This window comes from Periplaneta americana, chromosome 17, assembly GCF_040183065.1.
Source record: "Periplaneta americana isolate PAMFEO1 chromosome 17, P.americana_PAMFEO1_priV1, whole genome shotgun sequence".
Taxonomy (NCBI): domain Eukaryota; kingdom Metazoa; phylum Arthropoda; class Insecta; order Blattodea; family Blattidae; genus Periplaneta; species Periplaneta americana.
The window spans coordinates 110,547,436-110,568,336 of NC_091133.1; the positions used below are offsets into that span (position 1 = coordinate 110,547,436).

Genomic DNA, 20,901 nt, shown 5'->3' on the forward strand with positions numbered 1-20,901 from the left:
ATTTCAGCTATATGTTCAATAGTACCGGTAGTGGAAAATTCCACTACTAATATCTCAAGATTTCCTCAGGATAATTTCAGATTTCCCATATCATGATTTAAGGTCTTCACCATGTTCAACGTGTTGCAAGGTTCTTTTGGTTTTTGTGCTTTGTGATAGATGTATAGAAACATCTATTGTTTCGGAGCTACACTTCGACTCCATCATCAGAGAAGAAGAAAAACTCATTTGTTGGATCGTTACCAAGAATGTTTCCAGGACTTAAGGACAGAGCCCAACAGATTATTATTGTGAATAAAATTCCCCTACCTATCTTCATTTTTTTTTATATTGGGAGTAAGATAAAAATAGACCATTTCGATGTAGACACCCTGTATAATACAAGTGGATGTCTAATTGTCTATTATTTTTCCATCTAGGTTTTGTTCTCACATGCGGAATGAGAGATGGCTCGTTATGGTTTTTGCATCCCACACTTCTGACACCTCTCGTTGAAACTGCATACAAACACACTTCTTCGGCAATAACAAAAATCTGCTTTTCTCCAGATTCCAAATTTTTGGCACATATTGTAAGTATTTTAGTTGTGAATATTAATTAAATTCACGTAAGTACTGCTTGGATGTAAGTACATAGCTATTTTTGGAAGCTTATTATCAGTAGAAAGAAAATTGTAACTTAATTCTCGTTATATTTGTACCTATATTATAGAGATGTTAATGATGACTCTATGAGCAGAGAGCTTGCTACTTGTGAATATCTTATATCTGACCGCAATTCCCAGCACAATGATTGAACCCCCATTCCCATCCTTTTCCTTGTGACAGTGACGATGATGATTGTGAACTATTAAAACATGTAAGACCATTCGTATAAAATAGGCTAAATTTCATCCAACTTAAAATTACAGGATGTAGCATACAATGAGGTTGTGTGATAAGAGCTATTAGCTTTCCTTTTTTTTTTACTAATTTATTCATTGTTACCACCACCGTCAATCTTGAATAATGTTGGAAGGGCCGTTCATTTCACCACTCCATCCAGATACCTGCACAGGTAACGAGGAGATCCTTTCATCAAGAATTATCTGTCACTAATAAATGAAGAGTTCGCGGGAAAAACGATGAATGTCACAGTTTTGTTAAGGTTGATGTCATTACCTAATTCAATGGATCACTACGAAATTTAATGTTGTTCTTATGAAAAATGGTAAAAAGGAGAATTATCACCACGAATACAGTAATCCTTTCCTTTATTTTCTATAGAAACAGCACTACATCTTGCAGTTATAGACTCAATTAGATCATTATCTAATCCTTAACAGAAATGTGACATTCATCGTTTTTCCCGCAAACTCTTCAAATTGTAAACTTTCTTGACTTTTGCGTAAATAGCGTATATTTTGCAAAAGATTTAAATGACAACACTGCTGAATCTAGGAAGAAAGAAATTTTAAAATCATTATAAACCACTAATTTATTTTAACATTCATATGACTTTCATTACATCGGTATGAAAGTTTTGCCTCCTAATTTTCTTCTCATAAACTTGAACGGCTAGTCTTATAATATGTTGTTGTTGTTATCTAATGCCAGGCTTTGGCAACGAAGCCATTAGCGTTCTTGCTCTCCAATATTTCTCTGTGGTGGATCCATCAGGTAGAACTTCACAGGTTATGAGATGATCTTCAGTCATTTCTTCTTCTTTGTTGCATAGAGGGCAATTTGGATTTGTGTAAATTCCTATTTTATTCAAGTGTTTGGCCAAATAATCGTGTTCTGTAAGCAGTCTGAATTTTGCTACTGCAGATTTATGTGGGATCTCTGGAATAATTTCTGTTTTTTTTTTTTTTTTTTTATAAAAATGCTCCATTTTTTATTAAAATGCTCCATTTTTTATCTTTGGCTTTGGTACACAGTGCTTGGTTTTGCTTGATTTTATATTTGTTTTTAATTAGTCTTTTGATGGATGTAAAAGATAGGCTTGTATCTGTATTCTGAATTAAATTGGATCCTTTTTTGGCAAGAAATTATATTTAAATGAATATTTAAATGAAGTATTTCTACATCTTTCATAAACATCCTGTTATTTTCTACAAAGTCGCTGTCATTTTCTACGCAACTGCGCCATCTATGAATGAGGTGCTGTATTGCATATCCCGGTAAAATTTCTTATTGCGATTTCGGAGATCAGCATGAATAATTTGTTATATTTCTCCATTAGAGCCTAATAATAATAATAATAATAATAATAATAATAATAATAATAATAATAATAATAATGATACTATACCGGTACTTCTTGATTACACAACTTTTAATCACCATATATTATATTCCTAAATAATAATGATAAAATGACAACTACAAACAGAATTGTAAATAAAGAGTGGTGCTTGACATATTGTCCTTAGCTTTACTCCATTTACAAATTTGTTTCACATTTTAAAAAATTGGTGTCACGAAGATGACACGTACTTTCTCATATGTAATATAATCTAAATTTAACAGAAGAAATACTGAAATCAGAAGTAAACACTGAAATACTGAAACAATTGTCTTTAGAGACAATTAATATTAGGTACCCTCCACAAAACTGGCTTCATTTATACACCGACGGATCCTTGATCTCCAGAGAACAAGGTGCCGGTGCAGGTGTTACGTGCTGTCTCTTCTCACTTTATAGATCTCTTGGATATGGAACAACAAGTTTTGATGGAGAAATCATTGCAATAAGTGAATGTCTCAGGAACCTTCTATGCCACATCAATAAATTTAAAAATGCAGTTATATTGTCAGACTCCAAAGCAGCTATTCTGTCAATAGTCTCTAAACACACACCTTCACCTCAAACAGCAGAAATAACTAAAATGCTCTCTCAATTAATATCACTCAATAAAAGAATTGTATTCCAATGGATACCATCCCATTGTGGAATCCTGGGAAACGAGAATGCGGATGCTTGAGCAAAGAAGGGCAGCACTGCTACTTACAGACCTGTTACCAAATCTACTTATTACTCTGTGAAGAGATTTATTAAATCTACATACTTAGACTTCAACAAACAAAATTTGATAACTCAATCCCAAGGGAAAAAATGGAACTCTCTGCATCAAAATCCACAGTTAATTCCAGATTTACCACGAAAATCGTCTGTAGCTGCATTTAGATTGGCAACAGGCCATGATTGTTTGGCCAAACACCTGCATAGAATTATATATCAGTCCCCTAACTGCCCATTGTGCAACTCAAACCAAGAAATGGATTCGGAACACCTCAAAATCTGTGCTTCAGTGGCTGGTCATGATAATATCTTTGAAAAATATTGAAGTGCAAGAGGTCAAATGACTTCATTGTCAAATGCCTGGCATTAGAAAACAATAACAACAACTTTCTCATATGTTTTACATGTCTCGCAACAACTCAGTTCTTTCATCAGATTGCGAAGGTATTAATGTTTACAGTTAACTTCTTGAACTATCATTCAAAACGCATCCTACATGGATGGGATGAGATGGGATGGGGTGCTTCAAGAGAACCGGAGCTCCCGGAGAAAACTCCTTTGTTACTTGGACCATGGGCATGCCTAACACAAGTTATAAATAGAGGGTACGCCTGGGAACGAACCCAGGCCCACAGGATTATAAATCCAGCGCTCTAGCCACTAGATCACTGTGGCAGTATAGATTTTAATTATGTTAGTCAAAATCCTCAGAATCTCTTAAACTTAAATATTTCAATAGAAGGGCATGAAACATAATGAAATTTATCACACAATATAATTACCGGTAGTGTAAGTATTTCAATAGAAGGGCATGAAACATAATGAAATTTATCACACAATATAATTACCGGTAGTGTAAATATTTCAATAGAAGGGCATGAAACATAATGAAATTTATCACACAATATAATTACCGGTAGTGTAAATATTTCAATAGAAGGGCATGAAACATAATGAAATTTATCACACAATATAATTACCGGTAGTGTAAATATTTGGGGACATATACTAATTGTATAAATTATATTATAATATTGGGTACCCTCCACAAAACTGGCTTCATTTATACACTGATGGATCCTTGATCTCCAGAGAACAAGGTGCCGGTGCAGGTGTTATGTGCTGTCTCTTCTCACTTTATAGATCTCTCGGGTATGGAACAACAATTTTTGATGGAGAAATCATTGCAATAAGTGAAAGTCTCAGGAATCTTCTATGCCACATCAATAAATTTAAAAATGCAGTTATATTGTCAGACTCCAAAGCAGCTATTCTATCAATCGTCTCTAAACACACACCTTCATCTCAAACAGCAGAAATAAATAAAATGCTCTCTCAATTAATATCACTCAGTAAAAGAATTGTATTCCAATGGATACCATCCCATTGTGGAATCCTGGGAAACGAGAATGCGGATGCTTTAGCAAAGAAGGGCAGAACTGCTACTTACAGACCTGTTACTAAATCTACGTATTACTCTGTGAAGAGATTTATTAAATCTACATACTTAGACTTCAACAAACAAAATTTGATAACTCAATCCCAAGGGAAAAAATGGAACTCTCTGCATCAAAATCCACAGTTAATTCCAGATTTACCACGAAAATCGTCTGTAGCTGCATTTAGATTGGCAACAGGCCATGATTGTTTGGCCAAACACCTGCATAGAATTGGAATATATCAGTCCCCTAACTGCCCATTGTGCAACTCAAACCAAAAAATGGATTCGGAACACCTCAAAATCTGTGCATCAGTGGCTGGTCATGATAATATCTTTGAAAAATATTGCAGTGCAAGAGGTCAAATGAATTCATTGTCAAATGCCTGGCATTAGAAAACAACAACTTTCTCATATGTTTTACATGTCTCGCAACAACTCAGTTCTTTCATCAGATTGCGAAGGTATTAATGTTTACAGTTAATTTCTTGAACTATCATTCAAAATGCATCCTACATGAATGGGATGAGATGGGATGGGGTGCTTCAAGAGAACCGGAGCTCCCAGAGAAAACTCCTTTGTTACTTGGACCATGGGCATGCCTAACACAAGTTATAAATAGAGGGTATGCCTGGGAACGAACCCAGGCCCACAGGATTATAAATCCAGCGCTCTAGCCACTAGATCACTGTGGCAGTATAGATTTTAATTATGTTAGTCAAAATCCTCAGAGTCTCTTAAACTTAAATATTTCAATAGAAGGGCATGAAACATAATGAAATTTATCACACAATATAATTACCGGTAGTGTAAATATTTGGGGACATAAACTAATTGTATAAATTATATTATAATATTAGGTACCCTCCACAAAACTGGCTTCATTTATACATTGACGGATCCTTGATCTCCAGAGAACAAGGTGCCGGTGCAGGTGTTATGTGCTGTCTCTTCTCACTTTATAGATCTCTTGGGTATGGAACAACAAGTTTTGATGGAGAAATCATTGCAAAATAAGTGAAAGTCTCAGGAATCTTCTATACCACATCAATAAATTTAAAAATGCAGTTATATTGTCAGACTCCAAAGCAGCTATTCTATCAATAGTCTCTAAACACACACCTCCATCTCAAACAGCAGAAATAACTAAAATGCTCTCTCAATTAATATCACTCAATAAAAGAATTGTATTCCAATGGATACCATCCCATTGTGGAATCCTGGGAAACGAGAATGCAGATCCTTTAGCAAAGAAGGGCAGCACTGCTACTTACAGACCTGTTACTAAATCTACGTATTACTCTGTGAAAAGATTTATTAAATCTACATACTTAGACTTCAACAAACAAAATTTGATAACACAATCTCAAGGGAAAAAATGGAACTCTCTGCATAAAAATCCACAGTTAATTCCCGATTTACCACGAAAATCGTCTGTAGCTGCATTTAGATTGGCAACAGGCCATGATTGTTTGGCCAAACACCTGCATAGAATTGGAATATATCAGTCCCCTAACTGCCCATTGTGCAACTGAAACCAAGAAATGGATTCGGAACACCTCAAAATCTGTGCTTCAGTGGCTGGTCATGATAATATCTTTGAAAAATATTGGAGTGCAAGAGGTCAAATGACTTCATTGTCAAATGCCTGGCATTAGAAAACAACAACTTTCTCATATGTTTTACATGTCTCGCAACAACTCAGTTCTTTCATCAGATCGCGAAGGTATTAATGTTTACAGTTAATTTCTTGAACTATCATTCAAAACGCATCCTACATGAATGGGATGAGATGGGATGGGGTGCTTTAAGAGAACCGGAGCTCCCGGAGAAAACTCCTTTGTTACTTGGACCATGGGCATGCCTAACACAAGTTATAAATAGAGCGTATGCCTGGGAACGAACCCAGGCCCACAGGATTATAAATCCAGCGCTCTAGCCACTAGATCACTGTGGCAGTATAGATTTTAATTATGTTAGTCAAAATCCTCAGAATCTCTTAAACTTAAATATTTCAATAGAAGGGCATGAAACATAATGAAATTTATCACACAATATAATTACCGGTAGTGTAAATATTTGGGGACATATACTAATTGTATAAATTATATTATAATATTAGGTACCCTCCACAAAACTGGCTTCATTTATACACTGACGGATCCTTGATCTCCAGAGAACAAGGAGAAATCATTGCAAAATAAGTGAAAGTCTCAGGAATCTTCTATACCACATCAATAAATTTAAAAATGCAGTTATATTGTCAGACTCCAAAGCAGCTATTCTATCAATAGTCTCTAAACGCACACCTTCATCTCAAACAGCAGAAATAACTAAAATGCTCTCTCAATTAATATCACTCAGTAAAAGAATTGTATTCCAATGGATACCATCCCATTGTGGAATCCTGGGAAACGAGAATGCGGATGCTTTAGCAAAGAAGGGCAGCACTGCTACTTACAGACCTGTTACTAAATCTACGTATTACTCTGTGAAAAGATTTATTAAATCTACATACTTAGACTTCAACAAACAAAATTTGATAACACAATCTCAAGGGAAAAAATGGAACTCTCTGCATAAAAATCCACAGTTAATTCCCGATTTACCACGAAAATCGTCTGTAGCTGCATTTAGATTGGCAACAGGCCATGATTGTTTGGCCAAACACCTGCATAGAATTGGAATATATCAGTCCCCTAACTGCCCATTGTGCAACTCAAACCAAGAAATGGATTCGGAACACCTCAAAATCTGTGCTTCAGTGGCTGGCCATGATAATATCTTTGAAAAATATTGGAGTGCAAGAGGTCAAATGACTTTATTGTCAAACGCCTGGCATTAGAAAACAACAACATAAATTATATTATGATTTCTGTTGACAGGATGAAGGGATGAAAGTGTGTTTGTACAGATGTGAGAATATGGATACTTGCACTTGGGTGTTTTTAGGAAAACAACGATCCCACTATAAACCTATCAGAGACCTTCTCTTCAGTGAGATATCTACAGAAGGATCCCAGACACAACGCCTTTTTTCACTGGGTGAAGATAGGATGCTTGTTGAATATGACTTGATGAACAGGTTTGTGCATTTTGTAATGGAATTAAATTAAACATACTTAGTGGGTAATGGATTGTGTTTTGTAATATGCTGACAGATTTAATTTTAATACAACATAAACTCAGTTCAGTGAAGCCTTCATTTGTCTGAAGGTGGTAGTGGCTTTTATACGAGATCTGTCGGGAAAGTATCGTCCCATTTAATATGTAAAAAAAAAGTAGCTTTCTTAGAACAATTACCCTTCCAAGTACTTTCTTGGGACCTCACACACCTATCCCAATGTCTCTTTCACTCTTCAAACAGTTCGTAAAGTCTTCTTTTGAGATCATTTTCTTTCGTTCACACCTGTGGAATAATGGTTAGCATGTCTGACCATGAAACCAGGTGGCCCGGGTTCGGATCCCAGTCAGGCAAAATTACCCGGTTGAGGTTTTTTCCGGGGTTTTCCGTCAATCCAGTACGAGCAAATGGGTAACTTTCGGTGCTGGACCCCAGATTCACTTCATCGACATTATTACCTTCATTTCATTCAGACGCTAAATAACCTGAGATGTTGATACAGCATTGTAAAATAACCCAATAAAAGGAAAAAGATCACTTTCAACTGCCTCATCACGTTCACTTTAATATCGTCCGTGGTATGCAGTCTCCTTTCAAGGATGATTTAGTTTTGGGAAAAGCCGGAAGTCGCAGGGAACCAAATCTGGACTGTACAAGGGTGATGACTAGACCAAGGAATTTTATGCACTAAAAATTGACATATATGCAGTAAAAAATACATTTTAAAGTTTAATAATAAGATATAAGTGAATAGTACATTATGCAACGAGCCTATAATGAAGGTAATTAAGAAGCGAGTATGGATATTTATGAAACGAGCGCAAGCGAGTTTCATAATTTTCATACGAGCTTCTTAATTACCATTATAGGCGAGTTTCATACGACTTTTTATGCTCGACCATATTTCTAACTTGATATTATTAATTTTCTTTCTATCTGACCTTGACTAATGTCCCGTATGTTGTGAGATGTGCGGAGACGCGAAAGTATTGATTTTTTCCAAGGAACAGATGTTCACATTGACCTTGCTAGGCCATAAGAACCTACAGAGATAACATTGAAATTAAATTAGACATTGAAAAACGAGATGACAAATTGAATTTATTTGAATATTATTTACAATTAACGCTAATTATTATAGTAACAGAACATAACCTTCTGCGACAGTATTGGATTTCCAGCCTCCGTGACTTTTCGCTAATTCTCTTTCGATTGCATATCCGAGAATAATCGATACTTGCGGTTTTATAATGGTAGAAAGCTGACCTGTCATTGGCTGAACAGTTGTAACCTGAGTCGTCATTGGCTGAAAGACCTGACCTTTAATGAGTAGGTGTACTTTAATGACATGCATTAAGGTCTGCTACTAGGTGTATAATTACTACATTTCGGCATGGTCGAGCATAAAATAATTTAAAGTGATAAGTGTTAAGGGAGACATATTGCACAGAAGACGATTTTTCCATCAGTAGAAAAACATTTGGTTTCTAAAACCCATTTCTTCAATAAATCTTTTCTGCTACTGTTCAACTGCCGACATTTTAAAATTCATTTGCAAAACGAAAAGTTACATTTGTTCGGATCAAATTTCTGCACATTTAAAGGACAAAACTAAAATTCTTTTAGTCATTTATTGTCATAATACACTGCTCTCTTAAATTGGCTGAGCATATTGAGAATTAAATCAATGGCTTTCCCAGAATACACAATGAAATGTTTCATATAGAACAATTTTTATTTCGAAAAGAAAGCAAAAAACGAGAAAAACTGTATATTAAACTTTTTGTTTGAAATATCTCGAAGAATAACCCCCTGAAAATAATGACACTACTTACGGTTCACTCTGTATACACACACACACACACACACACACACATACACACACAGAGGGAAGAAGGAGACATGCACAAAAACACTTACAATATTATTCCTCATTCCTCTTTTGAAATTACTAATTAATTAATTCCAAACATATTTTCAGCTATGAAGATATTCTCCAGATTATAAATTCAGAGAGAATTGAACAAAGTGCAATACCTTTGAATATGGCTTGGTATCCTCACTCCACGAAGGAAACATTTCTCTTCACCACAAATAGCGAGGTAATGTTTAGCAATTTTATTCTAAGTGTCTGAGACAGGTAATTATTTATTAATGCAAAAATCTTGCGAGAATCATCATTATTATTATCACCGCTATCATCAGTATTACTATTTTATTATTGCTGTTATTTTTATGACATTCTGTAAGCGTTATGTTGTGTATTTTTACGTGGTGTTTATGCTTCCAGTTGCAGTTTTCACTCCAAAAGTGGGACAAATAAATTAGAGATGGGTCAATATCAAATTTCCTCTATACTCAATCCAATGCTTATTTCTAGTCTCGCTATTTTGTTATTTCAAATATAGTACATATCTCTTTTTATTAATGAAAAAGTAGTTTTGCTAAATAATGAATTCCATCATGTCTTGTTAATTACTATTAAGGTGATGCACTACTGAAAATAGAGGAATTTTCATAAATTTTATATTTTTTTTTTTATTTTTGCGCTAAGAAATGTTTCATGAAAATTATATCTCAATACCTTAATAATTTATAAGTATGCTTTTATATAATTGATAGAAGTTGTGTTAATGTATGAGCTATGTGTAACCAAAACTTTAAATTTAATTATCTAAAAAAAGAAATTTTCTACATTTTCAACAACAAATATTCGTTTTATTTCTCAGTGACTAAAGCTTGAGTGACGAAATTTGGCGTGCTTATCCATTAATATCTCGGTTGTGAAATAGAGTATTTGATTCAGCATAGTTTTATTGCTAGAGAATTATACGTAAAGTAGTATTATTGTTTCATTAATGTTTGAACATTGAAGAAATTATATTTTTCTTACAAATGAACAAATTAGAATAGGGCATTACTAATGCTCCATTGCACAATATGCAGCGTTATCTTTAAGAAAAAAATGAGATTAAAAAGATAATATTTATTTTAGAAGTACGATTTTCACTAAGAAAATTATAATAAAATTCTAAATTATAGACATCAGCTCAAAGAATTTTGAGTGACCACAAGGGTCCTGAATACAATAAACATGTACAATATAATGTGATGTGATACATTAAAGAAAAAAGAAAGTTAAATGTTGAAGGCAAATATAAGTTGATTAATTGAAATAGAGATGATGATGTAATATTTGAAGAGAATCCTTGATAATATTTACATAATCAAAAGGAATGTGAAGTTCCTTAAGATAATTCCACGTGAATTTTGTGATTGAACCTCTACTGCCAAACAGCAAACCAATGACGGACCATTGTTTAAGAGGGACGTTGTACTTTTGAGAAAGATATGGCAGACAAGGTTCATATATGGACTTCTTCTCAGTATCAACTTCGATGGCCTGATTTAGGTTTCTTTCGAAACGGATAGTAGGGTCAAGAACAAGAGCCCATTTTAAGCGTCCATTGATAGCAATAATGTCTACCCGTCTAAAAGAACCATCTGATGATGCACAATGTACTTCCTCATGAATCTCCCAATTTAAAGTTTTTAACGATATCGCCAAAGCATGTCATACACGATGATGTCTAGCATTGATTAGCAGCTCGCCTTTGGGGCATTGTCCAAGCACGTGTCCAAGTGTTTCAAGCTCGCTACAGTCTGGATGACGGCAGCGGGTTGTGCTTAGAGTTCTGCCCGGTATTGCGCGAACCGCCGAAATATTGCTTGACATTTTTAATTAATTAACCGTTTTAAACGACCTGAAAACTAGATTAGATTTGCTCATTTCGTCGCCTTTATTACATCCTGATCAAAAGTTTTGTATATTAAATTCCTCAATTTGCCCATCATTAATCTACACATTTCAGACAATGCCCTTGAAAACAATACCCAATACATTTTTAGATAACGCTGATAAAATTATTAAAAGCACTCTTAAAGAAATTTTGCACCTACCAGCTGACACACCCGATTCTATGGTATATACACATCGTAAATATAAAGGTCTTGGTCTTTTTAGGGTACGCTGGGAATCCACGCTACAACATATTAACGGCTTAAGGGTATTACACAAAACTAATTATCCTTACATTACTTCCACTAGGAACCTTATTGAGGAGAGTAAAGCATGTTTAAATAGCCTTAAATTAACCCCTGCTAATTCTTTTTTAAATAATCGTGAACATTTTGTGGACTCTCGAAAAGTTAGAGACGCTTTAAGAGAAAAAGAATTTGAAAATTGGTGTACATTGCAACAAAAGGGTAAAGGAGTGATTCTTAACAAAGAGTTCCCCCCAGCAAACAGCTGGATAAGAAATCACAAAGGTCTAACCCTCTCGGAATGGATAGACGCCCTTAAAATGGTAGGCTATGTCACTCCAGTCCGAGCTGTACCGGGTAGAAGTCGGGATGGTACCCGCTGTAGGCGCTGTCTCAGCGAGATTGAAACTCTTCCCCATATCCTTGGCTTCTGCCCCTATAGTGAGGCCCTTCGTAACATCCGTCACCATGCTGTCTGTTCTATGCTGGCCGAGGCACTGAAGGAAGTAGGGTTTACAGTCAATCAAGAGGTGCAGGGACTAGCCACACAAGGAAGTGTTCGGCGAATTGATATCATTGCCATTAAGAACAACTCGGCATACATTCTCGATCCTACCATCAGATTTGAGACACATGCAGATCAACCGCATGAGGTGGACAGTGAAAAGAAGCGGATCTATGAACCAACAATCCCGTTCTATAAAGATAAATATAGCCTGTCCCACATCAATGTAATAGGTCTGATGGTGGGAGCACGAGGTACCATACCCTCCTTCTTTGCCAACAAATGTAAAAACCTGGGGCTAACACACAGCATTGTGAAGGAAATAGTGCCCTCAAAGGATCGGTTCAGATATTGAGAAATCATTTGTATGGGCGTGATAATGGAAATTTCAAGTTATCTTAACCGATGGCTGTTGATTGGTTTAGATATCAATGCCAATACGTAAATCCGTACTATTATTTTTCTCGTGGTATATGGCATTCATATCATTCTAACCTATCTGATGATATTTTCCCCCCCCCCCCCACTTTCTTAACTGTAAATGAGCACAAATGCTACTTAGGTGTAAATTTTTCTGGCATTTTGTATATTCGATTCCCTCATCGTTTTCAAATGCATATCATTTTACCTTTCCAAATTATATGTAATACGCTTTGTCAAATCTGGCAACCTTTTCATAAGGGAAGCTAACTTTCTTCTTCTTCTTCTAAACAAAATAAGTTTGATTTTTTAAAAAGTGTTTATGAGAAAAGATTGAAATTTACAATGTGTGTTTGTGATATTGATGTGCATATTCAGTAAAAATTTAAACTCTCTAGCTAAAAAATTATGGATTTTAGAAATTTCAGTACACATCGCCTTAAAACTTAAAAAAACTGACTAATAATCTAACATAAAGCGTCATAAAATAACCAATTAAAAAATTATCATCATCACCATCATCTTTGGGATGTACACGTCATGTTTATTTTCATTTTTGTTTTTCTTTCTAGTTTAAATACAAGATACTCGATATGAATAGCAAAATGTGTGAAAAGACAATTTTGGGGCCAACATTTGGATCACCTGTTTCTCTGATTCAGGTGAGTTCTGTTCAACTATTATCTAGTAAAATCTATACTTGCAATGCCTGGACAGGCAGATGGTTTATGCCCTAACAAAATTGTTTGGTTGGTAAACAGAAAAGAGAAATAGTTTTAGATGTACTTTTGCAGTGGAGATTTTAAGAAACAATTAGATCAGTTTGCGATGTTGACTATAATACCTACGGATTTTTGGAATTCATAAAAGTGAATTTTCAAATAGTTCTACAAAATATGTATGGTACGGGTACCGTAAAAATGTAAAAATAGGGTGAGTTATACAGGGTAGAAGTGAAATAATCCTGCAGATTTAAAGGGATGATAGGGCACACTTAAATGAGTAAAAAACCTATACCGGTATTACGTTTTATGATTAAATGCACGGTTAATTAGAGAATTGAGTTGGAATTTTCAGCAGTCTGGCAACATTGCCGCTAACATACTGCTCTTTCTTCTCGTAATACAGATGTAAGAGATTAGCGAATTCAGATCTGTCTCCATTCTCCCTTTCTGGCTACAATGTTGCAAGTTGGTCGGATCAGTCAGTGGCTTCAAATTAGTGGTTTTAAAGTAAATTTGCACGAAAACCATCCACACTATTGATATACGCCGGAAGGATAAATGATTCATTATTAGATTTTCTATCAATATAGACAAAAATCACGATCCTACTCGCAATAGTTACCAAATGAGAGGGTGTTAAACATTTGGAAAAAATTTTTTTTTTTTTTTTCTGAGACAACTATGAACTTAACACCAATATGGTATTACACTTTTTTGTTACATACAACATGAGCTATTCACTCTGAAAATCTCTAGGGTTATTTTACTTCCTCTCTATATCTACAGAGTGATTTATATAGAACCAACACATTTCTTTCATTAATTGTTTCAAAACGAATTGTGCTGGCGACAACTTATTATACCTAAAATGTAGAGGAATTTTGGGAGATTATTTACCTCTATAGCAAATGTCCGGCGTTGTCATATCCGGAGATCTCGGTGGCCACAGGTTCCTGGAAATTATTTGGTCGTCACATAACCGGATAAATGGAACCACGCTTCATCTGTGAACCATGTGATGGACAATATGGCAGGATTTTGCACAATGAATGTCTGAAACCAACGACAATAATTCAATCTTTTATCCTTATCTGGTTCCTGTAGCTGATGAATAACCGTAACCCTATATGGCTTTAGGCTCTCTGACACATTGAGTAGGTGTACCCTGTCTCCTGCGACAAACGTCTTAATGATTTTTTGGGTGACTGCTCCAGTCGTGCTCTTACGTCAACAACAATCGTGGGAAGCCTAGATGAACGATGCTTGCCCTTTTCACTCACCAGAGATCCAGTTGTTTCCAATTTCTTTACCAGTCCCAGTATTGTGTTTCTTTTGGGAGGATTGCGAACACCAAATTCTCTCTGGTATGCCCTTTGAGTAGCTGTAATTGAATTCGTAATCCAGTATTGCTTCACAAGGAAGAGTCGTTGATTTAATGTGTACTACATTTTCACGTTGACACAAAATGTCGAAAACAGCTGCCAACAATAGGAATAAAACATAAACATCTGCGCATCTAGTGACAAGGAATCGAAACTCCAGAACATTCTGCTGTTGGTTTCAGACGTTCATTGTGCAAAATCCTGCCATATTGTCCATCACATGGTTCACAGATGAAGCATGGTTCCATTTATCCGGTTATGTGACGACCGAATCATTTCCAGGAACCTGTGGCCACCGAGATCTCCGGATTTGATAACGCCAGACAACATTTGCTATAGAGGTAAATAATCTCCCAAAATTCCTCTACATTTTAGGTATAATAAGTTGTCGCTAGCACAATTCGTTTTGAAACAATTAATGAAAGAAATGTGTCAGTTCTATATAAATCACTCTGCATTAGTCATAGAGTTCAAGTCTTCATGAAGATCTAGCCACTAGAGATGAACAAAACTAACTGGCCGCTCTCGCTCACTATGTTCATTGCACTTATATTCTGAGTCTCATCTCGTAACTCTCGTGCACTTCGAGTCTCGCTCATCATTTTTGAAATAGCATTTGATCGGTGTGGAAAGATTTCGTAACTTTGAATAACATACATCATTGAAATAAATCACATTAGAGATGTTAATTGGAATAAAAAGACAAAACAAAACAATATCAAAGTTATCACAATGTTCTGATTCTATTATCAGATATTAGTTATGGTTATATAAATAAAAAAAAAATTCTCAAATAAATGCATTTCTAACAAACATAAAACATAACGTTAAATAAAGCGTTAATATTTTTTACTTTACGAACTTAATTTATATTCCAATTTTCATATAAATCGGTTCAGCCATTATTGCGTGAAAAGGTACTGGTAACAAACATCCAGACAGACAGACAGATAGACAGACATACAAACAAAAATTTAAAAAAAGCGATTTTCGGTTTCAGGGTGGTTAATTATATATGTTAGGAGCAATTATTTTTGGAAAATCGAAAATTACCAGAAAAATTTCGGCTACAGATTTATTATTAGTATAGATACTTACTTACAAATGCCTTTTAAGGAACAGGAGATTCATTGCTGCCCTCACATAAGCCCGCCATCGGTCCCTATCCTGAGCAAGATTAATCCAGTCTCTACCATCATATCCCACCTATCTCAAATACATTTTAATATTATCCTCCCACCTACATCTCGGCCTCTCCAAAGGTATTTTTCCCTCCAGCCTCCACACTAAGAAAATATTGCTCTCCATAAAATCTGGTTCCCAAATTTGTATTTAATTTGTAAGTGATTTATGTGTGATTCGTTGAGAAAAATTGATTAACGTGTTAGCTCTAAATATTTTTGTCTTAATTTATCTTATTCTGATTCCTGTCATTTACGTTTGTATCAAGTAGCCAGTCAGATGTTACATTTTAATTTCAATTAACAATTTCATTTAACATATATTTTTAATTTTACAGTTTCTTCCAAAACCAAAAGATTCACAACAGACTTACATGCTATTTGCATGTTCAAAGTACATAGGAATCCAGGTGTTACCAGTTGATGGTAATCCATTCAAGTCTGTTGGAGTGGTGGGACATCCGGATAAAGTATGTATGTGTGTTTAGAACTTAAGTTATTTACAAATAATACAGCCTATGTCTGAATTTGACATGTTCCATATTCTAGTTGTGTTGTTTATTCGCAGTAATAAGTTTTGTAAATTTATGGAAATTTGATTTGGGAAGTGATGTACGAATACCATGAAATGTAAATAAATACAATACTTAGGTATAAGTGAAGCACACTGGATGTAAATTTGTGCGAAACAAAGGACTGATCCATTCCAAAAGTAGCACAGCAAAAGATATTTTTTCTGATGTCTCATTTTAACACGCACGCGCTTTTCTGACTCTACGTTATTTTTTACACAAGCAATTCTAATATATTTTTCATTTCAGATTATACATATGTGTGCAAGCCCAGATGGTACACACCTTTTTACTTTAGGCGCAGATGACTATTGCTTACATATGTGGCACATTAACTATAGGTAAGTTAATAGACTAATGGCCAGTTTGTCCAAGTAATGTTTAATTTTGCTTAACGAATGTTAAATTAACAGTCTGTTTATTTTTAACGCTTTGTTAATGTATTTTCCATTTGTTCAACATAATTTTGTTCAAGATAACCAACACTTAATTATAACGTCTGTTAGGACTATTTTAACTACTCAACAGCAGTTGGTAATGATTCTACACATTTAAGACAATTTTTGATTGGCTAAAATTAATCTCTAAATTCTATATTATAGAGTGAGTCCTAGATCATATATACTAACAGATAGCTCTTTTATATAGGCTTTAGGGTTTGCAGTCGAGGCCGGCTTGATTTAGTTCAATAATCGTCAACAGATGGCACAATGACCAACACCATCACGAGACACGAACTCTAAATCGATTATTTCTTGCTTACGAGATAATCTCGGTATGTACTGTCGACAACTGATGACCATGGATAAATATTATTGGCCTATATGACCTAGGCAAGTTGGGAACGAGGGAGTTCTAATTATAGTTGTCACGTGGGCGAAGCGGAGAGATAAGATAAAGTACTCCTTTGTATTGAATAGAATACAATGCAGAGTCTCGCGCAAAGCCAATCTACCTAGAATTTTTGGACCATGTTATAAAGTTATCGGTGGGCTAAATTATGATTCGTTATCTCCTCTGTTTTTATATATTTGTCGTGAATATTATTTATATTATCAACTGAGTGTATAACATAATTTATCCGTTAATTGATATTTCACTAATGATAAATCCAAAGAACAATGGGAAATAAGGGACTAAACACTGAAAAATAAATAAAATAAGAGAATTTGACGTTCATAATTATAATGTTGTCGGAGTTTTGTTATACTTTACTTTGAATTATTTTAATTTGCACCACAAAAACTTATGAAAATTAATGTTAACATTACCTATTTAGTTATGATAGTAGTATATTGGAAAATTTGTGCTTATAGCCTGATTACAATATATAAGTAATCCTATCCTAACCTAACCAATGGTAGTATTGTTTATTTCAGATATGTTCGTATAATTATACAAAAACAAGAATAATCTAGTTTGCAGCCTGTGATATTGTCTCGTTTACAGTATTATATAATATACATATTACGATATTTACTAGGTACTTTAACAATATATAATTAATAATATTATAAAATATACAGGCCTAATCCATTACCAAGAAATAGCCCTTCCCTCACATGTTCAATACTGTTTACCTCAAAAGGCCTTCAAACCTTAAAAACTATTAGAAACTGGATTAAAATAGTCATGTTGATGTAGGCCTACAACATTACATTTTTTGTCACTACTCCTGATCCCATTCTAACAGTTTCAGGTTTTGTAATTTGTAACAATACTAACAATACTGATGGGTCATTCCATAGTCACACACATAACATTTTCGAAGTAACTATGATCTTCACATGATACTTAATCAAATACTTAGGAGTTCATGAAAGATACATCACTGTTTTTTAACGTAAGCATTCCAAAATATAAACAGAAAATCATAATGAAAAGGAATAATTAATAATGTAAAAAATATTAAATATTATATGGTGTGACACATGAACATTTTCTTGCCACTTAATTTATTACCAAAATGGAAAATGTTCATATTATTGTGCCAAATGTCATAAATGCATTTAGTTGTTTTTGAAACAATTAAGACATTTGTGAAGTACATGTAACTACTAAATCGCATACTTTAATAAAAATAACAGTGCCATTAACAAATAAAATATTACAAATTATATTGTGACACACGAACATTTCTGTCAAGTTGATTACTAATCTTTTCAAATGCATATAGAGATTTACCGTATACACTGTGCCTACAGTTCTTATTATACAAAGCAACACTTGATTACACTAAAGTGTCCACACCTGTGGAGTAACGGTCAGCGCGTCTGACTGCGAAACCAGGTGGCCCGGGTTCGAATCCCGGTCGGGGCAAGTTACCTGGTTGAGGTTTTTTCCGGGGTTTTCCCTCAACCCAATACGAGCAAATGCTGGACCCCGGACTCATTTCACCGGCATTATCACCTTCATATCAGCGTCGTAAAATAACCCAATAAAAAAAATTACACTAAAGTACACTTTCAGATTTAAAATATCCACGGTTGTTTACAACTATATGTGGTGATATCTCCTGTGTAATGTCACGTAACAAATACATCAATATAGGCTATCCACTTTTTCTGCCATTTGTAGTACTTCTCTTTTTTTAACAACACAGACGCTTTAAATTCTTCGCCACTACAAGCTTTTGTAACTTCCTCTGCTTATCTGACGTCTTTTTTTAAATTGATTATTTAACGATGTTGTATCAACTACTAGGTTATTTAGCCTCGATGGAATTGATGATAGTGAAATGATATTTGGCGAGATGAGGTAGAGGATTCTCCATAGATTACATGACATTCGCCTTACAATTGGGGAAAACCTCGGAAAAAACCTCAACCAGATAACTTGCCCCAATCAGGATTTGAACCCGGGCCCACTCATTTCACGGTCAGATATGCCTACCATTACTCCACAGCAGTGGACCGAACATGGGTTATGTACATTAATTCTTTTGACTTTAGGTTAGCTTTCTTAAGAATACGCATAAAGAAATGTAGTGTTTTCCAGGCTATCCTTGTAATATTAGTGACTTATTTCAACCAGTTTGTTACTAAAATATATACAGTACGTAAGTGTTTACTTGTGACACTGGTGATCCATTTAATTGGTATATGAGACGAATTTAATTTTGTGTTTTACAGAAGGATACATATTGATTTACTTTTGCTCACATTGATTTTAATTTTATTTGTTGTAGTCCAGTTTTCAATAATGTCAAGCTAGTTTTGCAAGGCGGTGATATAAGATTTATCACTAATTTTTTCTGTATATTATACAGTCATCCACGAATAACCTTGCCTGAGAAGTGACATTTCTATTCAAATCCTACAATAATTTCCAGTAAATATTTTGCACCGAGAAGCTATTATACATTTAATTTTACTTCTGAGACCAGTGAAATATATGCCAATTTTATTAGAAAGGTGCATGTATAATTATCCAATAGCATGATATTATCTGCAACAAAAACTAAAGGGCATGAAAGAAAAGAAGAAAACATTAATGCTGTGGTTCTTAGAGTTCCATTAGAGTTACACGTTCATTGTCCACTGAAAGTTGTATTTCTCTATTGAAGTGTAAAAGAGAAACTCTCATAAATTATGTCAGAAACAAAGAAAGGCACCACCCAAATATGTGGGATAATTAATTTAATAATGTTATTACTGGGACTTGAAAAAAGCAATCATATGTAATGGGTGGGGAAAAAAATACTTTTTAATCGCGCTTCTATAGTTCGACAATGCTGACTATTCAGAGTTTTGCCTGACAGGTGAGCTACCATAAATTCCTTGAAGTCCTAGTTATTACTGAAGCCAAATGTGTGTCTCTTGTCAAGAGTCCATTTTATTTATACTTGTTAAGACATCATTCATAGACTAGTTACCGCTTTCAGTTTTGATACTACATACACTGAAATTAATCTATTATTATTCGTCCTATTTATACATTTATATTGAATGATTCGGTCTACCTTCATAACACATCTCATCAACAATACTCGATAAGAGTTGAATTAGCTTCCATGCTGCGTTGTATTTATTTTGTCATGTTCCTATAGCAGGAATATTAAATAGGAATTCCGTAAAACAGATTTATATTCACTCCTATGCCTTTATATAGAATACCAGTGCATATACAGTATTTCTTAAGATTTGGTTACTTTATAAACAGTATGTTAGTGCAAGAACTCTTTTTTTCATATTTAATAATTCTGGCATGTGTCAATAAATATGCTTGAGACCTCTGTCTCTCTGAATTACTCTTTACTAACTGGAAACATATTCCAAATTTATATTTTAAAAAAGTATTAAAATATCCTCACAATTTAGAGCATAACAATTCCCGAAATAATCATCCTACATTAAATTATTAAGATAAAAATGATTCAATCTATCGCTTGTAACAATACCTTTATGGTCCTAATAAATTAAGAAATAATTTACATCCAACAGATTTATTTTAAAATGGCCTGCAGTTATTATTTTGAATTTTATTGTACCTTAATAAATTGAGTTAA

The 20,901-nt window shown here is 34.4% G+C and overlaps 1 protein-coding gene across 2 annotated transcripts in view; it reads left to right on the forward strand.

The window, feature by feature from the left end:
- LOC138692865 (cilia- and flagella-associated protein 251-like) overlaps positions 1–20,901 on the forward strand; it is a 78,007-nt gene that overhangs the window by 38,150 nt on the left and 18,956 nt on the right. For both annotated transcript variants that reach the window (XM_069816167.1, XM_069816168.1), the window contains exons 13-18: positions 420–571; positions 7,327–7,526; positions 9,547–9,667; positions 13,107–13,196; positions 16,161–16,292; positions 16,644–16,735. In XM_069816167.1, the coding sequence (XP_069672268.1) occupies positions 420–571; positions 7,327–7,526; positions 9,547–9,667; positions 13,107–13,196; positions 16,161–16,292; positions 16,644–16,735 (787 nt within the window). The remainder of the gene's footprint in view (positions 1–419; positions 572–7,326; positions 7,527–9,546; positions 9,668–13,106; positions 13,197–16,160; positions 16,293–16,643; positions 16,736–20,901) is intronic.